Below are 26,758 nucleotides of genomic sequence, written 5' to 3' on the forward strand. Positions count from 1 at the left end.
AAGAAGGGAAGGGTTTGGATTTTCTTTACAATTTAGCAAGGGAAATTTACATGGAATATCAAGGAAAAAGAAATGGGAATGGGGAAACAATGATTACAAGGGAATACTCTTAAAACAGCATAAAACCCTAGGCATTTTTACAAGTTTCAAACTACAGCAACAAGGAGCTTTTCTCTTGCACATGGAGATCTTTAAAAATGAATTCATGATGTCTTTAATCATAACAAGCAGCAATTTATAAGTTTGGAGGGCCTACCTCAGGCAATTTAGCGATTTGTTGGCTCCTTGGATGAATTTGCAGGCAATTTTGAAAGGAGGACGCTGACGGGTCGCGCGCCTCACCCAACGGGTCGCGCGCCTCTGACGGGTCGCGCCCGTTATAAGTTTACACTGCTGGAATGGCGCTGACGGGTCGCGCGCCTGGTCTGACGGGTCGCGCGCCTGTCCAGCTCCCAAATTCGCTCAAACTTTCACTCAATCGCTCTTGCAAGTAGCTTGGATGCACAATGAGGGTCGATGGAGGGAGATTGGGCCTTTATAGCTTTGATTTGAAATAATTTCATGCTCAAACCCACTTTATAATGTTTCTCTTGGACACTTTATAAAATTGACCATTTTGGTTTCCTTTATCCTGAAATTGACTCATTTAATGCTTTTGCTTGATATTTTTTGCAGGGACATCATCTGAGGGATCTTGGCAAGGGAGCCAGGGTTTCATACTGTCCTTGGAAGCTTTTTGAAATTTCATCACTTTTTACAAAAATTTGAAAAATGACCTTGGCTTTAAAAACAGAGTTTTTAAATCCAAGGTGAACATTAACTGTACAAGATTGAAATTTGCGAAGAAACACCTTTGAAATCATCCCTCTGGCTTGCTGGGCACTTATTGACCTTCAGAGACATGACCTTGTAAACCATCTTGACCAAAACCCTAGACCTAGGAATTTGACCTCAAGACAAGACAAGACAAGCTTGAAAGTGACTAAGAACTGAAATGACCTGATCCAGCAATGCCAAGAGGGGGACAAAGACACCAGCTCCTCCATCAGGGTTATGGCATGCCTAATGGGATGCAAAAATTGACACTGATGAGACACCTACTTATGCAAATGCAAAGAGCTTTGATCACTGATGGAGGGCGACAAGACCGACTGTAACAGTTTCTATGGGCTGAAGCTGCAAACACCACCGTATATGTACAAAATCGATGCCCTCATCAAGCATTGGGTTCCAAGACTCCTGAAGAAATGTTCACTGGTAAGAAACCTAACGTATCTCATTTTAGAATTATTGGAAGCCCTGTATATTTCCATGTGCCGAAAGAGAAAAGGAATAAATTGGGTGCATCTGGAAGGAAAGGAATCTTCGTGGGCTATGGTGAAAATACTAAGGGCTATAGAATCTATGTAGCCGGTCAAAGGGAAGACGTGATTAGTCATGATGTCACCTTTGACGAAGATATGGCTCTCAACAAGGTGGACAATCTTCCGACTTTGAGGAGCTCTCAAGAAACCGACACCAGGGAACCAAAAGAAAAATAGTACGACAAGACATTTGCACTTGTTGCCAGATATACCACCATCTGCTCGATCATAGCCCTTGCGGCTTCACCAGGATGGAACCTACATCAGATGGATGTCAAGACCGCGTTCTTGCATGGTTCGATCTAAGAAGAGGTCTACGTGGAGAAACTCGAAGGATTTGAGATTTATGATCGAAAATCTCATGTATGCAGGTTGAAGAAGGCTCTCTACGGGTTGAAGCAAGCACCTCGAGCATGGTATGAGAGGATCGATAGCTACTTGATGAAGCTGGGATTCACTAGGAGTGAAGTCGATCCTAACCTTTACTTCAAGGTTGAAGATGACAAACCTCTCATACTGGTGTTGTATGTGGATGACCTCTTCCTAACAGGTGTAGACCCTCTCATTCACAAATGTAAGAGGGAGTTGGCTTCTGAATTTGAAATGAAGGACCTAGCACTGATGCACTATTTCCTAGGACTTGAAGTCTGGCAGAAGCCAAGGGAAATTTAACTATCTCAAGGGAAATATGTGGTGAAGATATTGGAAAGATTCGGTATGGTGGACTGCAAGCTTGTGACTACCTCGAGGATCTTAACTATCAGAAGTTATATGGTAGTGATGTCAGACCAAATTTGAGAAATGCCTTTGAGTTTCATAAACTCATTCACATTGATGTTCTTGGTGAACCTTCGTTTGGACATATGTTTTGCAGTGAGCATGGTGAGCTCATATTTGATTTAGTCTCACTGGATTGATGCCAAGAATCTTCTGAGATGTCTTCGGGGCACAATCTCTCATGGATTGAGATACACTGCCGGAAATATGAAACTGCATGATTATTCGAATGCTGAGTGAGCAGACAGTGTGGAGAGCACTTCTTAGTGCTGGTTCTCTTTGGAATCTGCCTCGATATCCTGGGTGAGCAGGAAGCAGAAGTCGGTGGCTCTAAGCATCGCCAAGGCAGAATACATTGCTGCGAGTATGGCTTCCTGTGAGGTAGTCTGGTTGCGAAAGTTTTTCAGTGAGCTGTTTGTACACATGATGAATACCACTGTGATTCTCTATGACAGCTAGAGGTGGGATTCAGGAATCGCATATTCAATGATTGCTCCAGCAGATAAACATCAGATGCTGCCTTATTTGGGATATGGTAAGTCGATGAGCAAGGAGGCTCCATCGCATTGAGACTGATGTACAGGTTGCTGACATTTTGACAAAGCCCCGGGGAAAGATCGAATCTGTGATTTTCCTGAACGACTTGGAATCATCGAGAGACCCTTGTAAAAGGGTCCTGCATGTTGCATACATTGAGCTCTGGGAGCTCTGGGGGCTTGCGGTTCTTACTGGAGCAACATATGACCACAGGGTGACTCACCCTCACTTGGTGGTGCGCACTGGGACAAGATGATTCGCTCTCTTGTGAGACATGATGATTCGCTCTCCTGTGGACAGGATGATTCGCTCTCTTGTGGATAGGATGATTCGCTTTCCTGTGGACAAGATGATTCGCTCTCTTGTGGACAGGATGATTCGCTCTCCTGTGGACAAGATGATTCGCTCTCTTGTGAGACAGGAAGATTCGCTGTCCTATGGACAAGATGATTCCCTCTCTCGTGAGACAGGATGATTTGCTCTCCTGTGGACAAGATGATTCGCTCTCTTGTGAGACAGGATGATTTGCTCTCCTGTGGACAAGATGATTCGCTCTCTCGTGAGACAGGATGATTTGCTCTCCTGTGGACAAGATGATTCACTCTCTCGTGAGATAGGATGATTTGCTCTCCTGTGGACAAGATGATTCGCTCTCTCGTGAGACAGGATGATTTGCTCTCCTGTGGACAAGATGATTCGCTCTCTTGTGAGACAGGATGATTCACTCTACTGTGGACAAGATGATTCACTCTCCTGTGGACAAGATGATTCGCTCTCTTCTGTAGCAGGATGATTAGTTCTCCTGTGAGATCTGGATGATGTTTTCTCCATGACAAAATGTAGCAGGATGATTAGTTCTTCTGTGAGGTCTGGATGATGTGTTCTCCATGACAATTGTAGTAGGATGATTAGTTCTCTTGTGAGAACGGGATTGATTAAGTTCTCCTGTCGAGACATCCTACCCATGCAGTCAGGGACTCATGGGAAGTACCTCCCATTTGATCAATGAGTAGGGAAATGAAGATAGGGACCATAGTAGTACCGATGGACACATCGATGTACCTACCGTACTCCCTACGCTAGGATGACCTTCATTGATCTAGGATCAATGATACTGGTCTGGGACAAGTGGTAGGAGTGGTACCTATTATGATGCTGACTTCGGGTTGGTTGAGACTGGTCTGGGACCAGTGGTACGCACTCTGAGACTGAATTTGAGTCAGTGGAGCATGATACTGGTCTGGGACCAGTGGTAGGAGTTGTATCCACTATGACGCTAACTTTGGGTTGGTTGAAACTGGTCTGGGACTAGTGGTACATACTCTGAGACTGACTTTGAGTCAGTATGATACATCCTCGATCATTTCTTCTTCTTCATAATCCGGACAAAAGCAAAGCAGAACAGAACAAAGTAGAGCAGTGTAGAACAGAGTAGAACAGTGCAGATCAGTACAACGCAAAACAAGATAGAGCAGAACAGGCAGAATAGAGTAGAGCAGGGCAGGGGTCAAGCTGTACAGGGTAGTGCATTTGATGGATGAATAGTAGCGACTGACTGACAAATTGTAGATGGAGTTCTCTCTAGTTGAGAGGGAGTGTTAAAATTGGAAACTAGGGCCAAACTCCATGTGGGTCATCTTATTCATGGCTGATAATATTTTTATTAGATTCCTCTCATCGAGAGGTGTAGGATTGATCTAAAGATCTCCGATTCCGATAATTTTCTATGGAGATATGATTATGGAATAATTATCAAGCCTACCAGCAACTCATGTAGGCTCAGAGACCCAACAGTCGCATCTATTCAATCATCAACAGTTGTGTATAAATATAGGAGGACTTTTCCTCATTTGGATACACTCTCTCAACACATCTCTCTCTCTCTCTTGCGCAAAAAAGAGGCTCTTCTCCTACTGCGCAAAAAGAGACTCTTCTCTCACATGTGTGGAAGGAAGGAAGCAGATTTAGGGCTGCAACTGCAGATCAGAAGCTTGACCAGCGTTGACCATCTTTCTCCCTCTCTGAACTGCACTGTAGGTGGATTTGACTCTCCTCAGAAAGCCGCATTTTTTGGTGAAGGAATCAAGCCGATCCGACGGTCGATTTGCAAGATATTGTCTGCCCTAGTTTACTGCTGATGCTGATGATGCTGATGTCGGTGATGCCAATGATGCTGATGCCGGTGATGCCAATATTGACTGATGCCGCTAATGCCGCTGATCTAGATGATGTCACAGATAATCACTGATGCCGCTGATCTAGGGTTTGCTTCTACTGATGTAAATCAGATTTATGTACTATTTCTCTCTGCTGAATTATTGAAGATAAAGGAAGATTTGATCAAAGGGTTTTCCCATATTAGGGTTTTTCCCTGGCTAGCCGCCACATCTTGTGTCTCTTGTCTTGGCTTGTTTTTTGTCGATCATTTAATGTTCTATCTGCACTTTACTTACAGTACATGTGATTGCTAATCTGTGGATAATAATAATAAAAAGAAGTAAACTTCTCTAAGCTTAGAACATACCATAAATTAACAACTATTATACAAACCTTTGCGTCTATTCCTAACCCATTCCAATGGACCAATTTTGTCTTTGAGGGAATTAGCATCTACTTCAAGATCAACAACCATCTTATCTTCAACTGCAAGCTCCACCAATCTACTCTGAAGGCTATGGATCTGCTTGTGAAAATTCCTTGAAATGCAACAACTGGAATTTATTCTTCTAACTGATTAATTATGCAATTTATTTTGTAACGAAAAAATAACGAATAAATCACATTGCAATTTCTTCACCATAAAAAAACTGCGGAAAGTAAAAGCTGGAAGCTGAGAAATGGATGCAACACACACAATAAAATTGACACCGGTATTTTTGGACAAATGTCCCGGAAAAAACCAATGTGGGAAAACCGATGCAATAGATGAGGGTTTTATTATTATTCTTTAGCAACAAAATTTTTTAGTACAATTTGGATGCCAAACTGACAATCCTCTCAAAAGGAATCAATGGCAAAATTATTAAGGGAATTTTCCCCTTCTCCACAAGCAATCCGACAACAATCTGCTCTTTGAAGCTGGCCCTGGAATACCCTTGCACAAGCGTTTGCACTGCCTCTATGCAACCTGTAACTTGCATTGCTCGGAACTACCTCTGAATCAAACATTCTTCCTGCTGCTGCTGCTGGAAGTGATCCTTTGGTCCTCTGGAAAATTATCTTGGCCTCCAGTAATTGAATCGACCTCCTCTTTAGCAAAATTGAAGTGCCTCAATGAAGATGCCTGCACAGTCCCTGCGCCACCTCCTGTGGAATAACTCGACCTCCTTAGGCTGACTCTTTCGGTACTGGAAATCTCCTTTGGAATCTCTACTGCTTCTCCTTTGCTTCTGCTACTAATTTCCTGGCTCGAATTCTTTTCCCGGTTGAATTTCTGCTCCCTAGGAAATTCGATCTGCCTAGATCATTCACCACTCAATGTATCTATCTCCATCCCAACATCCCGCTCTTATAATCTCTCGTTAGTGAACCAACAACCATGATTGGATCCCCATCAATGGCTAAGATCATCTCAAACTCAATCCGTGTGAATTTCTAGAGCATTCTTAGACTTGGGAAATATTTAATTTTGATCAATTAACTTAATTGAGTTGTTTCTGGTTGTTTTCTCCTGAAATATTTTGTAGGTTTTGAAGATCATGTGTTTCTTAGCCTCTTTGACCAAAGTCGAGCCTAGAACACTTGTCCGATGCTACAAAAATTAACACTCCCTCTTAGCGAAGAAGGTGTTATGCTATCTCATAACATTCTCCCATACGTTATTGATGTCTGACATCTGTGACAATTTGCCACTGCCAACCAAGCTACTGTGCATACTTTGATTCATCTGTAGTTCGAGACTCCCTCACTAGTATTTGGCAATTTATAAGAATTTCAACTTTGTTTGTTCTAGAAGCTTGGCTGCTAGTATTCTTTTGAGAATGAGATTAGTTCCTTGGTTGCCTTTCATAGTATGTGGAGAAAGAGGTATGCAGCTGCTGGTCAAGGTTTTTTTATTGATCAAGGATGCCAAGTTGTTAGATGTCTGGGCATATTTTGATTTTATTGCTATTCTAGTTTCCTAAGGAAGAGGATGTAAATATCATTGTATATACACTTCCACATTTTGTGTTCTCCTCTGATGTAAATATGTCTTTGTGAATATGATTAAGTTTTACCAAAAAAAATTGATCGTAGTGAGTTTGGGTTTCACCATGGATACACTGTGATTGCTTGGATGGATGAACTTGTTGTTTTCCATTTAGAATATGCTACCAAGGCACTTGTAGAGGAAGAGTTCTTAACTTCTTATTGCAAGCCTCTTGGGATCTACTGAAGTAATATTCAGCTCTTTTGAGATTTATTGTTGATGATCATGGCTTCCAGACATTTGAAGACAATTTTAAAGGAATGTGTTTCTCTGAAAAAGAAGAGATGCTTTTGGCTTGCTTTATTCCCTGAACATTGAGTTTGTGTTTCTTCTGGAGAAGAGTTTCTTCAAATAGAGGAGAGGAGGGTCTTCAAAATTTATGGCTGATTTTACAAATTCTTGCAGATTCCTCAAGTCAATTTGTAAATAAACCTATAGCAGGTGCTGAGGTTCCATTTTGTCCAGCAGAGAAAGCAATGCAAGATTGTTGGTCATTCATTCAACCTTCCATATTCAAGATTCGTGGTGAGAACTATTTCAGGTATGCGAAAACAAATTTGTATATTTTCTTTGGAGGATTATTTGAATTTTAGTTTGGGAAAAACAAGGGGTGAATTCTGACTACCTGTGAATAATGCTTTACAGCACATGTTTACTATTTTTATTGTGAAATTAAACTCCATTTATTGATTCAATTGTTAGCTATTGCATGGGTAGTTTGATAAATCACTTGGAAACTAAAATACTTGGGATGCTTATTGCAGGGACAAGAAAAAGATTTCTGCACCAAACTGTGCGGCATTTTGTCCATTTGGTGTAGATGTTTTTGTATGTCCAAGAAAAATAGATCATATTGCTCAGTATGTGGAACTTCCTAGCATGGAATCTAATGACAAACTGCCATCTCTTCTGATAGTAAATATTCAGGTTTTTTCTCATCAATAACTGTTTACATAACAGCGTGACAGCATAAAAGATAGATTCATGCCACATTGAAGATAGTGCAAATTCTAGAATAGATGAAAAGTGCTACACTTAGGATTCTTCCATCAAGACTGTAAATTTCAACAGGTCTTTGACATATATTTGGTTTAAACCTGTAAATAGTATAACCAATAGATTGCCTCTGAAGAATTACCTTTTTTTTCTCATATGTTTGGGAGATTGAGCTGTCCTGTAGTCTTTATTATCATCATTTGTCATCTGTTTAATTGACTTTGTGTAATTCATTGCAGCTTCTTTTCCTGTATTTATTTCATTTTATTAGTTTTTGAGAGGAATAATTTATTTTTTCTTTCTGTAGATTCCATCATATCCAGCTACAATTTTTCTGGGTGATAGTGATGGCGAAGGGATAAGTCTCGTTCTGTATTTCAAGCTTTCTGAGAACTATGCGAAGGAAATCCCTCCTCATTTTCAAGATAGCATCAAGGTAAGAATATAAGATGTTCATAACTTGTTCGTGATTTCTGGAAAGATAGTTGTCTTATCAATTTTCTGTAAAACTATTTGTGTATCTTATACTACGATTTGAGGTACCTTTGTCTTACAGATGATAAAGTGTTATATACATTCCAGTGAACAGAAGAATTATTCAAAATACTGTATTCTAGACAGATTTATAGACAAAAATATGACTGGTTTATTGTAGATTTCTGTACCATATTGGAAATGTTAGCTTCCTGGTACTCTCAAATTTTATGAGAGTCAATTTCCAGTCGATGCCTAGAAACGGTATGGCTGGGTACCATTTCTAAAAGAAATTGTCAAGAAATAGACAGCTTGGAAACAAATTTTCTTGGGTGTTTCTTTGTCCATGGTAGCATATGAAAAAGAGAAAATTTCATAAATTATTTTAAAAAATGCAAACAAAAACAGAGAACAGACAGCTCATGTTATGGTGTGAATGTAATTTGATTTATAGCACTGATACATTCACATGGTGGATAATTGATAGATCAAAGCAATTTCGAATGCGGCCGCAGGATAATAATATCTATCAAATAATATTTATCTAATTAAAATGTCGCAAAATCCAAAATGGGCAAATGGTGAATTATTACATCAATTCCACATGGTGGATTTGCTTTGAGTCTTGCATGGATTTTGATTCGCTTAATTATCTCTTATGTGCTTAATATGCACAGTGGGGGGGTTTCTTGTCCCGGAACCCTCCAGACTCCACTTCTCATCTCATACCAGTTTCTCATTAATTTTTTGTTTGTCGTTTGAAAATTTCTCCTATAAAGGTGTAATGTTCCGAAAAGGAAATAACAGTGATAAACAAAGTAAAATACCATACAACACTAAAATATTTAAACAACAATCAAACACCCACAATTTACACTAAAACTGCACCAAAATTCAGTTATTTTATTATATATGGGGAAGAGTACAATGCATGAAATTTGTGCACCTGGGCTTGCCAATGCAAGTTAAACAATCCTAGGTGAGAAAGATGCTACCTGGATGCAGAGAAAAGGCTTCTCCTCAATGTTCTGTGTTGGCTCTGGAAATTCTGCAACCACTGGCTGGAAGAAACCCCTGTTTGAGCCTCCAAAGTGCTCAGAAAATTCTGCCAAATTAATCTTGAGCTCTCCACCAAAACCTAGAAAAACCCAAAAAGGGTTTGGCCTATCTCAAAGCCAAAATCAAACAAAAAAAATGGTGCAAATTCCCCAGCTAACTAGTTATTCACCCTACTATAAGAATTAGGATTTTAGACCTGAATATCTCCCGGAAAATTCTGGAAAATTAGTCAAAGACTCCTCTCAATAAACCCACAAAAACCCAGAAAGGGTTTGGGCTGAACCCACTAACCCCTGTTGACCCCCAACAAGTGCAAATTGCCCAATTTGGTCAGAAAACTCCCCACAAAATTGATACTGTTGAATTAAGCTCAAATCCACCACTGGAAAATTTTCCAAACTTTGGCTAAATTCTCCCTTGAAGAATACCTCCAATTTTCGACCCTTATCTCTCTTCAACCTCTATTCCTCCAACCCCTATGCACTTCTAGAAATATAGAATTTCGGCCCCAAGAATTCTCTCAACTCAGCCCTACCCCACAAAATCTCCGGCTAAATTAGGGAAAAACCCCTGAAAATCCTTCGATGTTTTGCTCCTTCGTAATTGATCTCCCCACAAGTAATTTGAACCACTTTTGCGCCCTAGAGGAAAAACGTACCAGCTGAAATAACTTGCAAATATGCCCATTGGAAATTCTGAATTGAGCTCTCCAAATTGCCTCACTAGGGAGACACTTGAAGTTCTCCGAAATGAGGGTGGAATTGCCGCTCGGAAATTTCTTGTGTTGAATAGAACGGTTGTCTTTGCTAAGCAGCTCAAGGGAACTAATTTTGAATTGTCAAATGATCAAAGATACCAATTAGAGGCCTCCAAGCTCTACTTATAATTGCTAGCCCTCTCCCTTAGTGGTCCCCACCTTCCACTAATAAAATATTATTTTGTCGCCATTCTTCATTAAAATAATAATTTCCACTTTTCTCCTACAAAATAATATTTTCTCCTTTTATTTAATATCACAAAAAATTGGCAAAACTCTTTAGTGAATTTTGCACTCACAAAAAAAATTGGGAACATTACAGTCCTCCCTGCGAAAAATTGCTTGTCTTCAAGCAATACCCTGTTGCTCCAAAAGTTGGCCTAGCCAATTCCAGGGTCCAAAATGTGCCACTGGACCACTCCTTGTTGTTGAACATCTTGCCATACTTGTGAAAATTCCTAATCTTCAAGGAACACCTACTACAACAAATCTGAATCTACTTCACCTACTTGATTTCAATATACATCATCAAGTTATTCTTTGAATATTGAAGCAAATTACTTCTTCAGCCTACACTTCTTTAATATTTGAATACATGAAACAAAAAATTGAGAAAAGAGCAATATACAGAGGACACAGTTATTTTTGGACAAAATAGTCCCAGGAAAAACCCAATGCGAGAAAATCGGTGCAACAACTCTGAGGGTTTTGTATTATTAAGAAGTAATTTTGAATACAAATGCTGGTTGCCCTCTCTGCAAACAACCGATAAAGAGAATACAGTGATGGAAAATCTGAGTGAGTTTTACCTCACTTCACCCAGCAGATTCCAGTTGACCCGGCAGCAAGACTGGCTAACTCCGACTACTGCTGCGATGGCCCTGCATAGGTCCTCCCTTAGCCTTTCAGGCTCTGCGTCAGTCCCGTGCTGTCTCTTCTGCCCACTACGTTAACCTTCCCGGTTATTCCGGCAGTTCCCCTGTAGTTCCGGCTTTCTACGTGGAGGGAAGCATTCTGCTTCTGTGCTGGCCCTTCTGGATTTGCGTCAGGCCTGCGTTGGCCCTGATTGGCCCGGCGTCAGTCCTTCTGGTTGTTGCGTTGCCTCCACAAGCTTCTCTCCGCCTCTCTGTCAATACTCCCGAACTATCCCTGCCCCTCTGCTGCAACTAATCACCTCGTTCGAATTTCTCAGCTTCCTAGCCCCAGAAATCAAACTTCAAATCAATATGTTCTCTCCATGTGTCTTTCTAAATGAACCATAAGCTTCCCTCTTATACTTTTCTCGTTGAGACTTCAACAACCGAGATTAAGTCTCTAATCAACAACTAAGATTAAAACATAACTTGATCCACCTTCTAGATCATTCTCACCCATATTTTGATTAATACCCATTAATATTTTAATTTACTAAGTTCAGACTTAGGAACCCCATTAAAAATATTAATTATTTTAATAAAATAAAATCCGGGTGGAATTTCACCAAACAGTTTCTGGGTTCTTTAGAACTCATGTGCCTTAGTCTCTCCACCAATTTTCAAGGCTAGAGCACATCTGATGCTACCAAAGACTAACACTCCTTCTTAGTGAGGAAAATGCTCTAGCAACAATGTCCGACTGCATGCTGCTCTGTTTCTGAAGCATCTCATTTCTGCATTGTTGTTGCCACCAACACTATGTTGCTTTTGCTACTGTACTGCTACCCATGACACTGCTATTGTTGCATCTGTACAACAACTCCCTCTGCATCTGCTGCTAACACTACCACTGTTAGCTTTGCATTGCGTCATTTTCCAATTGTTGCTGCTCAGCAACAGAAAAGCATCCAAAATTAACTGAACTTAATTGTGTTCAACATAATACCATGAATGTCGGAATCTGAATGCTCTAGTCTCTGACCCTCTGAATCTTCTATGCTGCTGCCGACTTCTGCACTATGCCATTTGCACTCCTGCCAACCTTGCTCTGCGCTGATCAGTCTCTGGTCTTAGGCTACTACATCTATCTCTCCAAACAACCCACTCCATCATCTGACACTAAGTCCATCTCTCTATTGTTGATTCTCAGGCTCCCGTAGCAAGGAATTGATCCAAGAGGTGGACTCCTCAATGATCCTGCCCACATGTAGTCCTCTCGACTACAGCTCAATATTGCCCCATTTCCCTCCTGGAGATGCGTGGGCACTCATGGAAAACTCCTCTTTGTCAATATTTGTTGGAGTAGCCTTAGGATCATGTTTCTCATCCTTATCCTTTTGCTTCAAAGGACACTGGGATGCAAAGTGGCCCATCTCGCCACATCTGAAACATTCCACCTTTGAAATGTCCTCCTTCCGCTTCCGCTGTCCCTTTGATGCTAGAGCTACGTTCTCCTCCTCCTCCTTGGTCTTCGTGACACTCCCACTGTTGCCATTGAGGTTGACCTTAACTAGGTCCCTCCTTTATTCTTCCCGTTGAAGAGATGCCCACATCTCCTCCCATGAAAGTGGTCTTTCCTTGCCCAATATAATTTGGATGAAGACTTGCCATTCATCCGAGACTCCATTCAGGGCCGTCCTTACCATCGCGGTAGACTGAGGAATAGACCCCACTGCAGCACGCTGGGCTCTGGTATCCTGAAGAAGTTGAGCCTTTTTCATATTGTCATAATCTTTCTGAAGTATCTCCTTGAGCTCTGCAGACACATTCTTGTAACCATCAACACCACCTCCTTTTCCATTAGTGATAGAAAGTAAGTGGTCCATCACTCTAGTTAAAAATCCAACAAACTCATCATTACATAGCTTGCATTTCAAATGCCTCCCATGAAGCCCATCCAATTTCTCCACATATTTCCATCCTTCTGCTGTTGATTTTGGAGGTGCCATGACAAATATGCGTGCATTTTTGTTTGCATATTAGGATTAAAATTTAAATAAATGATAAAATAGTGAAATTCAAATACAAATAAAACTTGATATCTTAATTAAAAAGCGAGAAGAATTAAAAAATCTACTAAATCAGATTGGGATACATGGTTTTGCACGATTTTCTTTTACTTCTCATTCTCTATTTTGTGAGATTGAACGTCAATTCTCAAGCATTCATTGAGCTCAATAGTAGCCAACGCTCGAGCCCTCAATGTTCACTTTGCAAATGGAGATGCATGAAATATTCAAGGAGATAAGTCTTATTTTCCACTTGCTGTTATATTAAGTTTCAAGGGAAACTTTAAGGTTGCTCAGCACAATAGTCTGTTCACAAATTCTTTTGGTGATAACTAATTTATAACAATTTAACCCAAACAAAACCAGGTTGCACAAGCTTATGGGGGTTGGGTAATGGAAAGATTTGGGGATGAGTTTATGGTAAAGGGCACACTTTTAGAGGGTAGCACCATAGGTGGTGAAATAGAGAAGATACATGAATGAAAACCATAAAGCACAAGTAGCACATAAGGGACAGTTAGTTGGAAGGTTTTTTCCCAACTTGAGGTTGAAAAGAGAAACTTCTCTTAACTTTATTCATTATTTATGGGGAGTAGGAGATGATAATTTGGCTACTCAAGGTTCCTGGGTGACATAGCTTGAGACAGGCCAGAGTAGATACATAGAACAGGAGTGCATCCCGAAGGCAATCAATAAGCACCCTTCAGCAGACTCATTGATGTTGCATATGCTTAGATATATATGACACGTAGAACAGGAGTGCATCCTGAAGGAAATCAATAAACACTCATAATGTTTGCCATCCTAATACAAGTTGACAGGAAAAAAATGAGACAATTGTACACAAAAGACGAGTAGGGATAGGTGGCACAGAATTAGAATTTGTTAAAAAAAGAGCCCAAAAATCAAGCTGATTGTGCACCAAAATTGAGTCATTGTTGCATGAAATTTAAGGAACTCTTGCAAAAATTTTGAACCAGAGGCAGAACACAAACAATAATTTTCTACAGAAGATTAAAATTTCTTTGGCAGTTTTACGTTTTACCTCAGAATACAGAGTCAAGGTGGCAATTAAGATGGATCTAAATAAGCTAAATGTAGCACCATATTCAATTTTTACACTGAACCTTCTTCAACACTTTGTGCCACTCACTTCTATTTGGACAAGGTGATATCATTTAAGAATCAAGATCAATATTACTAACATGTGTTGGGAAGTTCAAAGTTCTCGAGCACGTTGCCTACTGCGTGGACGAGCAATGCAAACACTGCACAACACGATCACGCTGACCAAATAACTCTCTCCTTGACCAATCGGCAGGTCACCAAAGAACTCGGGCCCAAAGTTTGCACAACGCACAGGCTTGAGGCTACAGTACCTCACACGACAGATGCAGTGAGCGACTAAGTAGTGAGCACCTCACACACTCACAACTCGTCACTTAGGAGTCAACACCTTAGCAAGCTCGCACCAAGAAAACACGTCACTTAGCACCATAGCAAGCTCGTCACTCAGCGCCTTGGTCCTCTACAAGCTTGAACCTCAGCACCTCACACACTCATCACTCAGCAACTCAATGAGCACAATCTCCTCGATGGGTTCACTGTTTAAACTTAAGACATGATCTCCTTAGGGCCCAGGTAATACAAAAGAACTCAGAAATCACCTCACAGGCTCACACTCTGCTTGACCGTCGATTCAAAGCTTGTGCGAAATCCTTAGAGTAGCATGGTAAATAAAGGAAAATGTTTGGCAGGAACAACCTCAGAGAAAACCATCTTGTGCCCATGGTTTTTCTCGCAAACCATTAATTGAAACCTGTGAACCCTAAGTTCAAACCCCATTTTTTTTTTGCAAATTGATAAAATTCGCCTTCAAGTTTGGGTTTAGATGAGGTTCGAATTTGTTTGGGTTTGCCTTTCGGTTCGAATTTTAGGTTCAGCGAATCTGACGAATTTCAATTTTTTTTTGTGGTTCGCCGAATTTGGAACCCCAAGGTTCAAATTCGGCGAACCCTGTGACATAGCCATCACCTGTCGGCTCTATGATGTGATGGGAAATCCCACTTGGATCCTAACAACAGTTTGGTCCTCGAGTCCCACTGGTAATCCATGGCCTCTGCTGAAATGTGCCCATGGATGTAACCAAGCGCCTAGCCTGATCCATCGGGTACCTTCTCAATACCTCTTGCCATCCAATCCCAAAGGAGGGATCAAATGTACAATCCCCTATGGAAGGAACAAGTCCTCTAAGCTGATGTGGTGTCATACTCGGCTCATGTCGCTCAGTCCTGTTAACCTGGCCATCCCCTCGGGTATGTCTAGACAACTTTGCCTTCCTCAATCCAATGCGTAAGGGTGGGCTAATAACGTTGTAGATCCCGTCAATGTGCCTCTGAAGCGAACTGTGCTGAAATCCCAACGTGTGGTATCTATGTTGCCCCTCATCAATGGATAACCCAAAGGATGGTTGCACATTCTCCTCCATCATGGACTCAACATGAGCCTCCAAATACTCCTCCATAAACAACCCAATACGTAAGACTTGCTCACCAGTCAGTTGTAGGTGACTGTCTAGATGCCTCTGTACCTATTAGCTCCTCATCAAAGGTGGAGATCTCCCGATACCTCATCAATCTATGATGCACCACTATCACTCGAGAACTCGGTCACAAACACAGATACCTCATCAATGGATACCTCAACAACGGATGGAATCTCATCAATGGGTGTATGCTCAACTGTCTCCTTGCTAATCATGGCCCTTCCAACTATTTCATCTTTTATCTTAATCCTCCTCATCATCCCTGCATAATTCCACTGAATTCCCACTGATTTGTATGTATCTTAGTTCACAAAACTCCCAAAAGGAGAGGGCTGCTTGTGTCATGTCCCCATTTTTATTCTTCTTCATAGTACAACCAGGGTGGATTTCCAGGACAGGGGATGGCCAGGTCAATGGAATAGGTTTATGTCATCAAGGGTCCCGATGGAGTTTTGAGGAGTTTTTATGGGATTTGATGGCATTCGCTTGGCATATTCCATCATCAGCACAACTTGCCTTTCGTTCCATTGCATTCCGACAACTTTCAAAAATCAACATTATTAATGGGCATAACTTGATTAATTATGCTCGAGGTGGCATTCCGGGGAGATTAATTGATGGAACACCTCAGTGTAATAACTCGTCAGAACCGAAACGAAAAGATCTACATGATGGGACTTTTGGATGGGAGTTTCAGTGACCTAAGGAGACATGGTGGCCAATATACCCTTTTCCTGCATTAAAAAGAATATTTTAATAAAGTAAAAGGGGGACAAGTGCTCCATGACTAAAATAATGATAAAATAGAATATTCTAGACGGGTCCATCAGATCTATAAAAGAGGAGGAGGAGGCCATTGGAGGACATCTTGGTTTTGATACTGTTTCTTGTATGTGAGATTGAGAACCCGGTTCTCTACTTTTGCAGTAGCCCCAGGACGGAAACCGTCGGGTGATTTAGTGAGAGTGGGCCAGCACTCATCTCATCCCTTGGTGAATCCATTCAGGGTTCACAGGTTGCAATGTATTGGTTTCTTTTCAGTTTGTTTTGGAGGCTGATTGCAGCATTATTGTAGATCTGTCTGAGGCCATTTATCTCAGCGATGGGTTGTATTTGCATGTAACCCTAGTTCTTCTAATATAACTAAGCTGAGAATTTCCTGTTCATTGTGTTATGAGATTGCAGTGTTTTATTTGCTTATTTTTACATGGCAATCTCCTATTAAAAGTATGATATATTTTTTGTGAAGAGCTTGTTCCAAAAATTGTTGATTTGGGACATTACAGCCTAAATGTCATGTCATGTCTCAATGATTGGTATGCTTTTTCGTTTGCTGCCAATAACTCCATATCAATTGCAATCATGTCTTGCCATCTTGATGCATTATCCATAATTTTGGGCATAGTGGATATATCGTTGTAATGCTCCTAAATAGGAATACAAGTGATATAAAGCATACAATCTGTTCAGCACAATATAAAAACGAAATTTATATTAAGCATCCATGGAAACGCTGGAAATAATGAACTGCTGAGCCATTTTATTACTTCTTTTAGGGAGAAATACAATAGGTAATAGAATGGTGCACCTGAGCTTGTCTCAATGACCAAGCATGACCAAACCGAAGTGAGAAATGGCTGGATTGATGGCTGCTGCAATTGTTGCACCAATATGCCCTGCGCTGTCGAGAAAACTGCCCTTCCTGCTAACTTCGAATGGCTGGAAACACCACTTCCCATGCTCAGAAAATTATAAGATTTGAGCTCCTGACTCCTTGGCCTAAACCCAGAAAAACCCACGAAGGAATTTAGCTAGTTTAGACTTCTGAAATTCGACTCCCAAGGATCCCAACTTCAGCGGCAACTGCAAAACTCGACCTGTTGGATTCTGCCTATAAATCCTCCCAAAAAATGTCCCAAAGTGTTGCGATGACCCCTACTACAAATCCCCTGACTTCCCGGATGAGCTTCTGGGCTGTAGCACTTGCTCCTAAGCCCCACGAAAATGTTGGACTGACCATCTGCGTTTACCCAAGCCCAGTGATTCGAACTACTAGATTGCTAGCTCTGCTGTCTCCAAAACTATCAAGAAATGTTGCCTGTTACTGCTCTCCAAGTCTCCTAAGTCTCCCGACAAAGGGCTGATCAATGGTGGCTCAAACTTCTCCTTTGTATTCTCCAGATAGCCCAGAAATACACACTCCCTATATGTGACTGAATGGTGGTGTTGTAACACACTCCTAGATCTCCTGAAATGCTGATGGAACTGCCTTCCTAGTGTGGGCACTCAAGGTCCTCCGAAGGTAAGATTGAATCTCCCGCTTGAGAGATTTGTGGCCTAAAAACTGCTCGACTCGGCTAAATAGCAGAGTGAACAGTCAAGTAATTTTGATTTGCAAGGTGAATGAATCCATCCAAATGAGAGCTTCCTCCTCCTTTTATCTTCGTGGGCCTTCTTTGCCTCACGTGGGCCCCTCCATCCAGCACTTCGAATTCCCTCCAAGCCATTTGAATGCCCTAGTTCGAATTCACGTGGGGTGGCCCTCACATTCCATTAGCAACCAAATAAAGTCAAATTTCCTCCTAAGTCCCTAAGTTGAAAATGTTGGGTTCTTTTCCTTAGCCAAAATTGTGCAAAAATTGTGTTGCAACACCCTGTTACAAATGTATTTGAGAAGATACATGACAATCCTCCCCTCCCAAATGTTGCTTTCCCTCAAGCAACCTCAAAGTTGGGTGCTCCAAAATATGCTCACCTTCGCAGGTGGCATCCTCATCTGGCAAGTTCTTCCAATGCACCAAGAACTCCTTGATGGTCTTGCTCCTCAGTTTCCTCTCCCTCCTTTCCAAGATGGCCTTAGGTTCTGTTGACCACTACGTGTCAACTACCCATAGTAGTACAAACCCTTTTTTCGCAAAAGGAATAACGCTTGATCGACGTGTCCGTGCCATTCAACTTTCATCATCAGCCCGATCATGTTATGTTGTAAACATAGTCTGCAAGTTTAAATTGTAAATAATCTTAGCAGATCTTAGTCAAGTATGTAAACTGCCTAGGCAAACCTAATTTTCTAGTGATAATCTACATTCCAGAAGGTTTTTTGTTTCACTGATTCGTGAACGGCAGAGTTTTCTTTCAGCCTAACCCCAAAGCCGGAATGAATTTTGTCATTAGAATCTTAGGGGAATCCTAGTGTGTTTCGAGTCTATGTAAAAGTAATTTGGAAATAATTCTAACTATTTGGTTAGGTTATTACAAATTGCTTGATCTGCTAGATTATATTTGTGTTGCAGAGCTGGGTGGTCTATGTCAAATGGGTTTTCCCCCTTGAGATGTAAAATTGTAAATGTCATGATGTAAGTGTCTCGAGGGTTATAAAATGTTTTAATGCCCTCATAAGTTCTAGGTCCTAGGTGTTTTTTCCCAAAGGCTAAGTTTAAGGGTCCAATAAAAATAATATAAAAAATTAAAAAATTAAAAAATTTAAAATCTAAAAAATAATAATTAAAAAATAAATAAAAAATTTGAAAAATAAAATAAAATAATAAAATAATAATAAGTCAAAAATTTTGACGAAATAAATGCAGGGTTTTAATTTTTTAATATATTAAAATGCATTTAAAATTTTGACGGATGAGATTAAAAGAGATTTTGATCCTCATCGATGGTCGAGATCATTTTGACATGGATCACTTGAACTAGTCGTTGGGAAATTTTCTTTTAAATAAGGTGTCAGGGGTCATTTCAGATCATTGGATCTGTGAGTCTTGTGCTGAAGAAAGCTCTCTTGTAATCTTTTTCTTGTGTAATAAAGAAAGACTTTGGGGTTGAAATCTTGCTGGTGTTACTCTTCTGAAATGTAGTAAGTTGTTTCATTTTCTGCATAAATTTATTTTTAGCCATTGGTAATAGCTTGATGAAGAGTGATGTTGAACACAGGTATCTTGTTTACTCACTAGGGTTTGAATGGTAATAAATTTTTTGAAAATAATGGCAGATATCTCTATTGGATTTGGATTTTAGTACTGTTTTTTCCCTCTTTATTGATAGTTGAAGTGAGCTGTGTAGGAAATCTAGATTGTGAAGATCAATGGGCATTTGGGGAAGTTCTCGGCTGAACCAACCAACTCCCAGAAAGCATTTTCTTGAAGAGCCCAACCAGTTTTGATCCTGGGTTTATCATTTAAGTTTATCTTTTGAATGCATGAGAGGTTTTCTGAAGTATCTCATAGTAAATCTGAAATTCTGAAATATTACTGTGGATAATTGACAAATTTGGCTGCTTAGAGTCGAAAATCTGTAAATATTGTAATACATTTGTAGGGTTTTAGTGTTAATCCTTGCATATATTATTTCTGGGTATTTTTCCTTTTGTTGTTACAGGTTTTGGAGCTGAGGATATAATCTTTTTCTGGAGCTAGATCTAAGCCCTGGAAGGTAAGATCTGGCCTTAACATCATTTTTGCAGTGATAATCTTCAACAGGTTTTCAATTTTTCTGAAGAAGGTCGAAGCTATCTGCTTGCTGGGGTTTCATTTCCAGGGAAAATTTTTCGAAATTTTTTTAGGGAGGTTGTGCCCTTGGACCTGCACTTCTCCAGAGTTACGTTGTTTCCCTTTCCATCGTGGCTTCTCCCTGTGTGTGGCTCCACCCTCGCTCTCCGCCATTGAAACCTTGCCTCTCACGCAGCTGCCATCCTTACGCTGTAGCGTTCAAGCTTTTGCATTTATCCCTCAGCCATCTCCACGATAGCCTCACACTGCCCCTTTTTTGTCAAAAAATCTCCCACGCCTTTCCCTTCTACGCAATGCGTAGCTGCCTATTTCCTGCATGAAAACCCTCTCCTATCCGCTGCAATCTGTCAAACGCAACCCCTCCCTTGCCATTCCGTCCACCTGCAAGCACGCATTGATTTACCTATCCGTTGAGCAGCTTTTAGCTTCTTGCTCCAGCTCCCCTCCTCATTCACGTGCAGTGTCTCTGCCTGTGTCGAACCCCTCCACGTTCCACGCATCTTCCGCGGCCTTCAACCTGCAAAAAACAAATTCTCCACGCTGCCGTCGAGCTTCTCCCTCCTCACGCATGCCTGCCAATACTCCAAAACAGCAAATGAAAATCTGATTTTGGTAGTTGTATGAGTGTATTTCGGTTATTTGGGGTAGCGTATTTCCTCTTTTCTTTTAGTTTCGTTTCAGGGAAAAATTAAAAAAAAGTAGTTTTAGTTTTTTTGATATACGTTAGCTCATTTTAGTTTTAGGTTTATTAAATTTTTTGTTTTAACTTTAGATTTAGATCTCTTTAATTTAGATTTTAATCTTTAGCTTAGTTTTGTGATTCTAGTTTTCATTCATTTTTAGTTTTTGCTTAGTTCATTTTTGTTCTATCTAAAAATCATAAAATAAAATAAAAAATAAAAAATCATAAAAGGCAACAAAAAGTTTCTTTTAGTTTAGATTTTAATTTTATTTAGATTTTAATAAATAATCATTTAATCATTAACTCCATAAGGCACTGGTACATTAATTTCTAAAATCAATCAGGTGCTAAATAGCTTTGATGTGTCTCCCAACCCAACTGGTTCACAGTTGGTCTTCCTTTGTCCCATAGGGTCTACCCCCCTTAGCCTCGGGAGACGGCTTAAACGGAGAGATCGGTGATCAGGGTGACAGCCCCCCGATCTGAGCATTGTCGTGACAATCTGTGCGACAACACTTTTTGGCGCCGCTACCGAGGATAGAGTTTTTTGTGTCCTTGGTTCCTTCGACATTCATCTCGTTTCTTTCCTCGTCCTTTCTTGTCCTTAGCTCCTTCCTTTCGAGCTTTTCTGTGTTTCACTTCCTATCCCGGTGGCGACTCCACTTCATATATCATCTGCAAGAGTGTATACTAGAAGACATCCAAGCAGTTTGTGCAATCCTGCTCCTCATCCTGAAAGGGCTCTCAGGGTGCTATTACACAAACTCTCTTCTCGTACACTTCTTGTTAATCTCGGACAAGAAGCCCTCTCTGATATCCACTTGCTTTTTACTAGCTTGGTTGGGCACAACATCATGAATATATATGCTCCTTGCGATTTTTCTAACATTCAAGGTTATCTCAATGATCTTACAACACTCGGGATAGATAAGTTGCCTAGCTTTCATGGAGATAACACAATTAGTGGTAATTCACATCTGAGAGCTTTTAGTATATGGATGGCTAAGTACGCAAGTTTTGTTGATTTCGATCATGAAGCTGTTAGGATGACTCTTTTTATTATAACCTTGGAGGGCGATGCTCATGATTGGTTTTCAGAAAAGCCTCCGAATTCATTTAATTCATTACAATCGATCATTGATGCCTTTAAGGAAAAGTATGGAGACAAGAGAGAAGGAAGACACCTCGTGAAAACTATTAGCGTAATAAAAAAGAGAGAGAATGAAACCGTTGAAGAATTTAACAAAAGGTTTAATGATATTGTTAAAGAATTACCTCAAGATTATAAACCTACCGACAAATCTCTTTGAGATTTTTACATTGATGCCTTTAGTCCTGAGCCCTCTTATGAATCAAGGCGTGCTAAACTTAATGATTATAGGGATTGCCAAGCCTTAGCAATAGAGCTTGAAAATGACAAGGCGGCATCTGGGAAGTCTGAGATCCCAGGTTTCAATAGGGTTGTTACGAAACTAAAAGAACCTAAAGGAAAAGCAGGTCAAGAGCCTGAAAGCGAGCTTGTTCAGAAATTGCTCCGAAAGAGCGAAAGCATGGAAATTAATCTAGTGAAATTAACATCTAACCATGTTAAGGAGATAGTTATTTTGCAGAATAGGTTGGTCCAAATGGAAAGAGCGCAAATGCAAAATTTCCAGCCCAGAAATAATAATAATAATAATAGAAATGATAATTGGCAAAAGAAGGGTCAATCTAGTGAGCAGAGACCTCCTAATCCACTTACTAATTTGGTCGATGATGCTCCGCCTTACTGTCGGGTTTGTGATGCTCTTCATGAGGAGGCTGCTTGTCCCATCGTTAGAAAATTTTTGGATAATGGAATGTTTGGGGTAGGTGATCAAATAAATGTAGTGGGTAACGAGTTTCCTTTGTCTATGAACGATTGGATGGAGGTTAAGGAAAATAGTCGAGACGTTATGCATCCCTCGTCAGCTTTTGGTATAAATAATCTTGAAAATGAAGATGACATTTTGGCTAAGTTATATGGCGAAAAACCCTCTCCAGAACAAGTCATGGAAATTGCTAGAGACAAAGGTTTGACTTGTCAGAGAAGAGATAAAGATCAGAGCGGGTGTCCCATTCTCCCTCGAACCTTTAATCCAAGTTTAAACTCTGGATTAGATGTTGATTTGGGAAGTTGGTTTAACAATGCGAAAATCTGGGTTCTTGTCTCCAAGATTGCTAAAATCCCGTCCCAAAGAGATAAGTTACTCAAGTAAATATTTCTCAACAGAAGACCCAGGAAGTTAACTATCACAATGCTCCCATATATTTGCAAAGCTTAGATGCGGATAACAAAGATCACTAGCTTTTCTTTATCACCTTGTTGGTTAATGGATATAAATTGAATAATTTCATGTTGGATTCTGGTGCATCAGCTTGTGTCGTGACTAAAAGGGTCATGGAACAACTTAACTTAAGAGTTTCTAGACCCTACTATAATATATGTGCCATGGATTCTAAGAAGATTTAAGTGCATGGTTTGATCAAAGATTTACAAGTTCATCTATCAGTTTACCTAGACATCATGATTGTTATGGATATTGTTGTTGTTGATGTCTCTGATGCCTGGGGTATGCTTTTATCTAGAAAATGGGCCTCTGATCTAGGAGGAAGTATTCAAATGAATTGGTCATATGCTATGATTCCTTCTCCTAGAGGTGATGGTTTTGTAAGACTTAATAGAGAGCCCGAAAGAAAATTCCATGTTGAAGATCCTAAGAGACCTCACAGCGAGATAATTAAAGAACAATCTGACATTGGGAATTACGCTATCATGTCTAATTTCATAATTCCTCCTGATGATAGGATTAAGGATCTCAATGATAAAGTTTGGTACATGTACTTTGATGGTGCATCGTCTAGGCATGGTAAAGGTGCATGAATAGTGCTTAAATCTCCTCTTGGTCACATTTTCAAGTTTGCCTATCGATTAGAATTTGAAGCAACCAACAATGTCGGCGAATATGAGGCTTTATTATTGGGTCTTGAATTGGCAAAATCTTTAAGAATTAAGTTGCTTAGCATTAAGGGAGATTCCGATTCAATTATCATGCAACTTAAAAATGAATTTACATGTAAAAATCAAAGATTAAGGAATTATCGAAATGCTGTGTGGGATACTTTGGAACAATTTGATGCCCTTGACCTTGAAGCTATCCCAAGAGAGCATAATAGTTTGGCAGATGAACTTGTTGTAGCTGCTATTACCCTCCAGTTATCTGATGAGATAATTAAGGATAAGATCAAAATGGAAGTAATATTTAGACCATCTGTTCCAGATAACTCAGAGCATTGGCAAGTCTTTAATGATGAAAAGCAAGTCATTTGTTTTCTTGATAGTCTGGATGAGTTTGAAGATTTCCGGATAGATTCTGAGGAGGATGGATCTTTTAATCATGAGCATATCATAAATCCTACTCCTATGAATGTGGTGTCCTTAGAGCAACACTTTGATCATCATGATGCCACGAAGTTGAGAGAGGAAAACAAAATGGACCCAGGTGAATACCTCGAGATAAACATTGGTACCCCTGCAAAACCAAAGATTGTTAAAATTGGTACAGGTATTAGTGTTGAAGAAAGAAAAAAGTTAACCAATTTACTTCATGAATATCGAGATGTTTTAGCATTTTCTTATAATGAATTGAAATTTCAAAGGGCTATGGATTATGCTTTCAAGGGGTTAACTGGGAAATTTATTGAAATTTATCAGGATAATCTTAGTATTTTTTTCTCCAGGAAAACATAAGAAGTTCGACAGTTTGTGGCTAGGACCATACATTATTCGAGATATTGTTGGAACAAACTCATTCCACTTGAGCAGATTGGATGGCGAACCACTTGATTTACCTGCAAATGGCCAAATGCTCAAGCTATTCTTCAAAGATGATATTTGATGCCATGGGGCATCCTCTGTATTGTATTTCTAACCTTACTCCTTGTCATTTCAGCATTTTATTTCTGTTTTAGGATTAGATTTACTTTCCTTGTTACTAGATAGTTAATAAATGAAGAGCTTATATCTTTCATGTGCTTAATGTTATATGATGATTTTTGAATGGATGCTACTTATTTTTGTTGTGTTGTTAGGATGCAGATTCTGGATTCTCACATTCCTATCGTGCAGTCTGTCCCCAAGTAGAGCCAGATGTTGACCACGTGTCAACTACCCATAGCAGTGCACCCTATTTTTTCGCAAAAGGGATAGCACTTGATCGACGTGTCCGTGCCATTCGACTGTCATCATCAACCTGATCATGTTATGTTGTAAACCCAGTCTGCGAGTGTAAATTGTAAATAATCTTAGCAGATCTAAGTTATGTATGTAAATTGCCTAGGCAAACCTAATTTTCTAGTGATAATCTACGTTCCGGAAGGTTTTTTGTCTCACCGATCCATGATCGGCAGAGTTTTCCTTCAGCCTAACCCCAAAGCCGGAATGAATTTTGTCATTAGAATCTTAGGGGAATCCTAGTGTGCTTCGAGTCTATGTAAAAGTAATTTGGAAATAATTCTAACTATTTGGTTAGGTTATTACAAATTGCTTGATCTGCTAGATTATATTTGTGTCGCAGAGCTGGGTGGTCTATGAGGGTCTATGTCAAATGGGTTTTCCCCCTTGAGATGTAAGATTGTAAAAGTCATGATGTAAGTGTCTTGAGGGCTAGAAAATGTTTTAATCCCCTCATAAGTCCTAGGTCCTAGGTGTTTTTTCCCAAAGGCTAAGTTCGAGGGTCCAATAAAAATAATAAAAAATAATAATAATACTAAAATTAAATTAAATAATTAAAAAATAATTAAAAAATAAAAAAATAAAATAAAATTTAAAAATAAATTAAAAAATAAATAAAATTTTTGAAAAATAAAATAAAATAATAAAATAATATTAAGTAAAAAATTTTGAGGAAATAAATGTAGGGTTTTAATTTTTAAATATATTAAAATGCATTTAAAATTTCGACAGATGAAATTAAAAGAGATTTTGATCCTCATCGATGGTCGAGATCATTTTGACATGGATCACTCGAACTAGCCGTTGGGAAATTTTCCTTTAAATAAGGTGCCAGGGGTCATTTCAGATCATTGGATCTGTGAGTCTTGTGCTGAAGAAAGCTATCTTGTAATTTTTTCTTGTGCAATAAAGAAAGACTTTGGGGTTGAAATATAGCTGGTGTTACTCTTCTGAAATGTTGTAAGCTGTTTCATTTTCTGCATAAATTTATTTTCAGCCATTGGTAATAGCTTGATGAAGAGTGATGTTGAACACAGGTATCTTGTTTACTCACTAGGGTTTGAATGGTAATAAAATTTCTGAAAATAATGGTAAGTATCTCCATTGGATTTGGATTTTAGTACTGCTTTTCCCTCTTTATTGATAGTTGAAGTGAGTTGTGCAGGAAATCTAGATTGTGAAGATCAACGGGCGTTTGGGGAAGTTCTCGGCTGAACCAACCAACTCTCGGAAAGCATTTTCTTGAAGAGCCCAACCAGTTTTGATCCTGGGTTTATCATTTAAGTTTATCTTTTGAATGCATGAGAGGTTTTCTGAAGTATCTCATAGTAAATCTGAAATTCTGAAAATATTACTGTGGATAATTGACAAATCTGGCTGCTTAGAGTCGAAAATCTGTAAATATTGTAATTAATTTGTAGGGTTTTAGTGTTAATCCCTACGTTACCGGATCCGCTGAAGGCAAGAGGTGGAACCGCGGATCCCCGAATCCGAAACTGGTACGGATACGGATACGCTAGGATCCGTGTACGGTCAGTTAGTGACTTAGTTAATGACTATCTGCCAGCGTATATATATAAAGATTTAAATAAAATTACGCGTGGTTTTTTAATACCATCTGCCGGCTTTTATATATATATATATAGATTTCAATAAAATTATGCGTCAACATTTTTTTAATTACTTCGG

General features: G+C 39.7%; 1 protein-coding gene across 7 annotated transcripts in view; it reads left to right on the plus strand.

Moving 5' to 3' along the window:
• LOC149141834 (uncharacterized) overlaps positions 1 to 26,758 on the plus strand; it is a 258,860-nt gene that overhangs the window by 201,818 nt on the left and 30,284 nt on the right. For all 7 annotated transcript variants that reach the window (XM_089446337.1, XM_089446338.1, XM_089446336.1 and 4 more), the window contains 3 exons: positions 7,273 to 7,408; positions 7,632 to 7,794; positions 8,171 to 8,299. In XM_089446337.1, coding sequence (XP_089302463.1) covers positions 7,273 to 7,408; positions 7,632 to 7,794; positions 8,171 to 8,299 — 428 coding nt within the window. The remainder of the gene's footprint in view (positions 1 to 7,272; positions 7,409 to 7,631; positions 7,795 to 8,170; positions 8,300 to 26,758) is intronic.

The sequence above is a fragment of the Pinus tabuliformis genome, chromosome X (assembly GCF_031772625.1).
Source record: "Pinus tabuliformis cultivar Carrire ecotype Pingquan chromosome X, CPIR1, whole genome shotgun sequence".
NCBI lineage: Eukaryota > Viridiplantae > Streptophyta > Pinopsida > Pinales > Pinaceae > Pinus > Pinus tabuliformis.